This window comes from Poeciliopsis prolifica, unplaced genomic scaffold (assembly GCF_027474105.1).
Source record: "Poeciliopsis prolifica strain line A6 unplaced genomic scaffold, Auburn_PproV2 SCAFFOLD002, whole genome shotgun sequence".
Lineage (NCBI taxonomy): Eukaryota > Metazoa > Chordata > Actinopteri > Cyprinodontiformes > Poeciliidae > Poeciliopsis > Poeciliopsis prolifica.
The window spans coordinates 7450539-7458288 of NW_026562377.1; the positions used below are offsets into that span (position 1 = coordinate 7450539).

Genomic DNA, 7750 nt, shown 5'->3' on the forward strand with positions numbered 1-7750 from the left:
ATAACAATTGACATCTATAAATATAATTTATAAAGTTTTGTCGTGGTTGGGCTGGAAAAATATGACCCTATGTGTGAGAACTGCGTCAGTTGGTGTTCCTGGTTGACCAAACAGTCATGACGCTAACTATATCTTTTGTTTTTCAGCTGAGGGACCACTCGCATGTTTAAGAAATCCTTGAGTCAGGTCTTGAAGATTTGTCTTTTTTTATCACTCTAGGTGGGTTCTGGTTATAAAAACATATGTATACATGTACAAAAATATATATAGAAATGTTTTCCAAATGTTATAACTGTTATCTGTTGGCTGCGATGGCAGTTATCTGTTATTTTACTGTTGGTTTTGTTGAAGTTATTTTGGAATGAGAATGTTTTGTTTTGATTTGAACCCTTTTGTTATGATCGGGTCAATTTGACCCCTTTCAATTTTTGAGTTGACCAAAGTGGAGGTTATTCTTATTTTTTTTTCCATGAAATTTTGTGACTTTTCCTCATCTAGGGTCATGAACTTCTGAGTAAAATATGGAGTCTTTGATGTGTTGAGAAGTGTCTGCACACAATTTGTGTACAAAGATGATGTTGTGGTCATTTTGACCCAGACATAAAGTAGTCGTTTAAATACAAAAAAACATGCGATTGGTTTTGATTGCCTCAGAATAGCTATTGAGAACCAGGTGTGTGTGGAGGAGGGACTTTCCCTTCCCTCTCCTTGTCACTTTTACATGCCCTTTCTTTGAGAGATATATCCAAAATGAGCTCCAGAAGATTTACAGCTGAAGAAGCTTCATTGAAGATTTTGAATTGGGATAGCGATGTCGATGAAGAAATTTCAGAGACGGAAGATCCTTCAGAGCCAGAGGACAATGCCGTTGATGATCCAGATTGTCATTTTTTTCAAGATGAGGAGGATTCAGAGGACGATTCTTCATCAGATGAAAATCAAGAAATGCAACAATCCTCATTCACAAAGAGGACGTGGACATCTAAAGATGGTAAGATAAGATGGTCATCATCACCACCACACCAAAGCCAAGGCAGATTGTCATCTTCTAATGTCATCAAAATGACTCCTGGTCCAACAAGATTTGCCATCACAAGAGTTAATGACATTGAATCAGCATTTCAGCTTTTCATATCCCCACCCATAGAGAAGATAATTCTTGAGATGACCAACTTGGAGGGGAGACGTGTCTTTCAAGAAAAATGGAAACAACTGAAAGATTTGTCTTTTTTTTTTTATCACTCTAGAGAAAGTTACACAAGCACACGGCCATGTTCAATCTGAGGGACGGAACATCTTATTGCTGTTGACATCAAGCACAAGCGTTACCAATTTTAATGGAAAAGTAGACTGATAATTAAGCCTTTCAATCAGTTTGAGATTTGATTGGCTTATTGTTAAAACATATTACGAAGTTATATAGGGAGGTGCTATATAAAATCATCTTTTTTGAGTGTTTTATTGTATTATGTTGTAATTCAGTTAACAAAACATACACAAGCTGTTGCTTTTATTCTTTTAATGCATGTTTAGGAAATCCTTGAATCTGCCATGGCAGCTAAACCAGCGTGCCTAAATACTTACACTCCAGCTTTCATGTAACAGACCACCTGTCCCTCACTTTTTTCCCATGCAGCTCCTCCAGACTAGCAGCAGCAGCAATTGACAAACACCTGGTATAATTGTGAGTCCGCTGAGCTCAAAATATGAACTACCTCTCAATCGAATGCTCTTAAGAACGGCTGTAAAAGCCATAAAGGCTAAGATTGTTGTGATGAACTGCTGAAGGCGAAATGTCGGAAAGATGAAAATGTTCTTAAAGTCAAGGGGCCAATTTCAAAGCGTCAGATTGTGAAATAAATTTTTTTTTGTTTTCTTTGGTACATGCAACATTTTTAAAACAACTGAAGGAAACAGTTTGTTGATTGCACTATAAAATTGCAGGTATTGCCTGGAAAAATATTTCCTTCATTTAGTAAATAGTATCAAACATATTTTAAAGTAATAAAATATATTATTTAAGTCTTGAATTTAACAGTTTTAAACTTATGCTGCTAGGTTAAAACATATCTGCAATAATGCTATATTTAATAAAAGCTTTTCATATATTTGGTGATGTTTAGTTTCAACGTCTTACCATACCTTTGCATTTTGGAACAAATGTTATTACTGTTATCTGTTGGCTGCGATGGCAGTTATCTGTTATTTTACTGTTGGTTTTGTTGAAGTTATTTTGGAATGAGAATGTTTTGTTTTGATTTGAACCCTTTTGTTATGATCAGGTCAATTTGACCCATTTCAATTTTTGAGTTGACCAAAGTGGAGGTTATTCTCATTTATTTTCCATAAAATTTTGTGACTTTTCCTCATCTAGGGTCATGAACTTCTGAGTAAAATATGGAGTCTTTGATGTGTCATCCTTGCAATAAATCTCTTGTGACCCAGACAAGATTTCTGCATTTGACTTGCAGCTAAACTGAACAACATTGCCAGATGTGGCTTCTTCTGCATCCCCGAAAATATGTACATTATTGTCTGCATGAATGACTGGACATTTTATGGCTGGAATGACAAAAGTTGAAACACAAGACAAGGAAAGCTTAATACACATAGCGATCCACAATAAGACAAAAAAGTAACTTTTTAGGAAGATACATTGGAGTTTGTTTCAAGTTAGTAATTCCATAACATTGATGAAAAAGTACTTTTTCAACTGGCAGGTTATTTCACTTATAGAAAAAATGTCTTGTGATAAGTAAAATAATCTGACAGTGCACTGAAAACATACTAAAAATGGTTGGTATGTAAGACTTTGTGTTTTTGCAGTGTAACAAAAAGTGCAGTAAACAATAATTTATTCCATTCTTATTTAAAGGTTTTAAATGCTGCCTTATTTTCTTTAGTTCTGATCAATAGCTATGTTTACATTAGAAATGTGCACAAAGGAACACAATTAAAATCACATGTGAATAAGTTTGTTCACACAATAAGCCATCTCAACTACTTCCTGCTGTCTTCTTCTTCCTGGTTTGTACCAGTGTAACATCCTGTTGTTGAAAATGTGTGACGTGACAAAAAGGTTTTTCCAATGCAGTTTTGTGAAATAAATCAAATTTAATATGGTAAAAAAAATCCCTCCTCATCCTATTGCCAAAACTCTTTAATAAGAAAGATTTTTGTTTTCAAAAAATGTTTCCATTAAACAAAATTTAAGATGATTTATTATAAAAATTCTATGTCATAAGTCACAACATAAGTATATTATTTATATTATACATGGGTGTGTCATCTTTGACAAGCTGAAAACATAGACATTAAATAGACTCACAAACTGCTTTACTACAGGCAGAGAAATGTTGCTGTGTCTTTTGTTTTTTTTTTTTTTTTTTTAAAGAAAGTGGCATTCTCATTCATATTCACAAAAAATTAACTTCATATTCAACTCGTACCTTCACACACTGGAATGATGCCATCCCAGCCATCTGCCAAGCAGCGCCTGCGGTTAAACCGACTGACCATCTGATAACTGTAAAACATTTTTAATGAAAGTCGTGAGAATGCTCACAATAAAACTCACAAAGAGAAAGGAACTTCTTTTTTTTTTATATCATACCCTCTGTTGCACTCATAAATAATTTGAGATCCAAACACAAAATCATCTCCTTGCACAAGTCGGAAATCTGCATATGGTGCATCTCCGGGATGTCCGCATGATTTCGCTTAAAATAACATGAGAACAAAACATGGGTAAATATTCTGTGGTAGAAAAAAAGTAAGATAAAAATGTTTAAACTTACGTTCACATTTTTTGCCAGCAGTCATCCAGTTCCCCTCAGAACAGATCAACCTGAAAAAGCCAGTATAGCCAGAACTGCAGGGAACTCTCACTAGTTTTCCTTCTCTGTAAGTGGCATCCAAACTACTTATGTCAAAATTTGAGTCAAAGTGAGCGCTCTTTATAAACTGTTCCAGTGTACAGTCTGTGTGATGGCAACAAACAATTTCAGTGAGTTTCTAGCAATAACAGATCATCAAACAATCAATGCAAAATAGTTTAAAATTCAAAAGGATGAGCGGAACTACTAGGACTTACCTTGGGATGATACAGAAGTCATTAATTGCGACCACAACAGTAGGACGCAGCTTCTCGTTATCATGTGCATTTTAACCTTCTACTCTGAACCGCCAAACAGAGCGAGGCACAACAGACAGCTACACTGTTATACAGAGAAGGAGCTGTGGATTTCACAAGAGAGAGAGAGAAAAGAAGATTGCTCAATGATTGTGTAGTGGTTATAAAACTATTTCAAACAACGAAAAAGGAAAACAAGATCTAATGATCTGCGATCGATTATTCTGGTCTCTCAAGTTCAGCACTACAGGCAGATAAACGGTACAGATACGACAAAAGGTAGCCTAAGTTTAAAGAAGTTAAAAGAAATTTACTTTTTATTACTGTTACTTTTCTTTGTTGCTTTTCCGCCTATGTTTGTTTGTGGTTCTTGAAAAGTCTAACCTTTTGAATCGAATGTTTTGAGAGTTTGTTGGTCGTTCGGGGCTCGATTGTTTTGTCTGTTGGAATGTAGGGGACGTAACGGTTATGCTCCATTATAACACCGGACATGCAAAGAGTAACATTGTGTCCGTGTTTTCATTACTCCCCTTTTATAGAGGCGTAACAATTGCACAAGTGGGTTCAGTCTCCAATCCCTAAATCACAGATAAAAAAAAAGGAAATGACCAAAAACAGACCCTTAAATCATGCACCAGCTCCTCAATAGACAAACATAATTTTATTTTATATACTTTCAAAAATAAGTTTGGATTAAAAGTCTGGGAATGGTTAAGCAAATAGGACATCAAATCAACAGTTTTTAAATAGTAATCCTTTTAGTACATAACTGCAAGCCCCGGTTTGGTAATTTTTCCATCAATAACTCTGAAGTAGAAAAAAAAAACATGTTTTCCTGTAATGTTTTGTTTATATTGTTTTCTACTTTACTGGCAATCATTTGCAGGAATCAATTAAGCAAACAAAACTCACTGCATTTCAAGAACCAGTTCAATAGATTTTATTCAACGTAAATCAGATTTAATTTAGATGAAAATAAGTTTTTCTCATACACTAAAAAGCAACATCATCAGGGTTTAAGATATAGTTTCAAATGCACTTGAGTTGTGCTTTAGAGAAATTAAGAACTGCCATAGAAAAAGTTTTAAAAACAAACAGAAGATTGACTGTGTGACCTGAGTTTAAAAAACAAATAAAACTGAACGTTCATGTTGAGCAATGCAGGATTTACCCATCTTTCTCAATACTTCATGCCGTTTGTACAACTTCTTTGAACTAAACGAAAAAAACTTTACTTAAAAAACTACTCTCATAAAAACTAATTTCTTAAACACAGATGAAATTAAATTACATTAAAAAAAATCAGTATATGAAATCCCAAGGAGCTCTAGAAACCAGGAAATCATTTCTGAGAATATTAACAGTATCTATTTTCCTCTGTCATCCATTTATAACATAGTTTGGTCTTGTCTTTTATTCACAACATATTTTGTTAATTATTTGAGTTAATTAGTGGTTTCCCTTGACAGTTTCCTGGAAATAGATGTGAGTTTTGCAAACGGCCTTGCCTCAGTTACTGCTGACAATGCAGAAAGAAAAAGTTGAATGCGGGTTCATGCTTGCCTAACAATGCTCTGCAAAGACTGCATAAGTCTTATCAAGCAAATGTTTAACATTTCGGCATGAAAATATTCACAAAATGTTAAATGCGTCACGTTGTGAACAGACTTGTCATGAGTTTGAAACAAGCTGAGTCGACTCTGTTGCATTTGTTTTAATTTGTTGCCAGATGCACACAAATCCACACCGACTACAATCTGAACAAGAGCTGAACAAAATGCTTTCATCATTACATTAATTTAAAATGACATGACTTGTTTAAGCTTTACAAGTAATTGTGCTCCTGTTCTTTTTTTGGTCAGAATATTTCCGTGCTTGCTGGTCTAAGTTACATTTCTGCCTCCAGCTAGTCTTACGAAATCGAGGCTTTTTTTTTTAAATGAAGTAAAAATTTTTGACTATTTTGTGTTGAGTTGTGACAAAATCTGTGAAAGTTTTCTGAACCAAACTCTGAAGACTGAGATGTATGATGAGAGTTTGAACAAAAAGGCAGCAGAAGATGGACTGACAGACCAGAAGAGACTTTGTTCCGGAGACAATGTCTCATTTTTTGGACTAATTAACCTGCAGATTTAGTTGGTTTGATTTGTTCACTGTAGGCTTTGTTCTTGCTCATCATGTAAACTTTTAAAATTAATTAAATTGTGAACTTTTTAAATTCAGTCCCAGAAGAGATGCACCAGCTCTGAGGGACTTTCTCGGCTGAACAACAGCTGTGTGTTGAGATATTCCCTAACAGCAGCGTCAGAGATGGAAGAGTGAAAACTACACCTGCTGAAGTCCAAATTCAGTTCCCGAAGAGAAGTGACATCATAAACTGATTTGAGACCAGAGTAAAACACTTTTCATCAGTTTTATTGGCGGCCAGAGACGATGGAGCCGAGGTAGAACACTACAAACCTTCTTTTCTTACTTTCTTTTCTCACATATGTATTTGTAGTTATGTGTACATTTTAACTTTAAATGTCTACAAGCAATTAATAGAGTATGTCTGAAAAGTGCAGGACGTTCATATCTTGTTTAATCTGTTTTACGTCATCGCCACAAACTGCACACATTTCCATTTATTGGATGAACAGTGACACTCTGAGGAGGTTAAGAGATGTTACACCACATTACAGAATTAAAAACCAAAATATATATTATTCTCTTTTGTATCTATCTTGATCTGTGCTGTGCTTTTAGATCAATAAATGTATTGACTTTCTTTATTTTTCCTTTTTCTTAATCACAAAAATAATTTCTGGGACACAGACCTCCAAAAAGATCATGACATGTGCCGATTGGTTTCGTAAATGTATTTGTGAAATGACTTAGTCACTAAAGTGTTTCTGTAATAGGGCAGTCCAATGTTATACTTTCACTGTTTAAACTGGAGATTTGTTAAAAATGTGAGACAGATTAAATTATTGCAATATGGAAGAACACAAAAGTGCATTTTTTTGTGTTTTGTTTTTACAAGTTTTGTGAAAGAAATCAGTTGAAAACAATGTTTACGAGCCAGTCTATGTAAAAATGCAAATGTAAGGTTGAAACAGAGGATGGATTTCTCCCTGTACCTTTACACTCAACCCCACAGGAACTGACAGTGCAACATGTATGCATTTACTGAAAGATTTTATTTAGTTTTAAAATGACATAAATCCTAAAACAGCTCATAGACAGTACTGACCGGAATAAAATATCATCTAATATTTTCTGCAAAACAAGTTGTGAACATGTTTTGTACAGACCATGTACCTACACTATCCTGTTCAAGAAATCACAGTAGGTCCCCTTCATTAATACTTTTTTTTTTTTATTACAGCCAACAGTGCCCAGTGTGGCATAATGTAAAAAGCAATATGATAAACAACTAATAGCTCAATGCAGAATGGACCAAAACTGTCATCAAGCCAGCAATTTTAAAAATGGCGACCTTCATGGATGAGAAATGTAACATTTTTGAAGTAATTAATTATTAGTTAATTGGAAAATTACCACACATTTAGGTCAACACGTTCAACTAATCCTGTATCTTTAAAGAAAAGAATAAAAATGCAGAGTCCCATAGTGACC

The 7750-nt window shown here is 34.5% G+C and overlaps 2 protein-coding genes across 2 annotated transcripts in view; both read right to left on the bottom strand.

Annotated features, from left to right (window-relative positions):
• The window catches only part of LOC129377934 (complement factor H-like), a 44707-nt gene that overhangs the window by 3140 nt on the left and 33817 nt on the right, over positions 1–7750 (bottom strand). The window lies entirely within an intron of this gene.
• LOC129377970 (complement factor H-like) lies at positions 1392–4307 on the bottom strand. The gene is made up of 5 exons (XM_055058195.1): positions 4094–4307; positions 3798–3980; positions 3614–3719; positions 3450–3526; positions 1392–2562 (listed from the first exon to the last, which is right to left on the bottom strand). The coding sequence occupies exons 1-5, from the start codon at positions 4161–4163 to the stop codon at positions 2333–2335; spliced, it is 666 nt and encodes a 221-aa protein (XP_054914170.1). The 5' UTR covers positions 4164–4307; the 3' UTR covers positions 1392–2332.

Bases quoted from the DNA above. Each gene is read 5' to 3' on its own strand.
- LOC129377970 (XM_055058195.1), bottom strand. From the start codon at position 4,163: ATGCACATGATAACGAGAAGCTGCGTCCTACTGTTGTGGTCGCAATTA. The intron at 3,981-4,093 runs GTAAGTCCTAGT...GCCATCACACAG, and splicing joins GACTTCTGTATCATCCCAAG to ACTGTACACTGGAACAGTTT. The intron at 2,563-3,449 runs GTACGAGTTGAA...TTGTCATTCCAG, and splicing joins CATCATTCCAGTGTGTGAAG to CCATAAAATGTCCAGTCATT.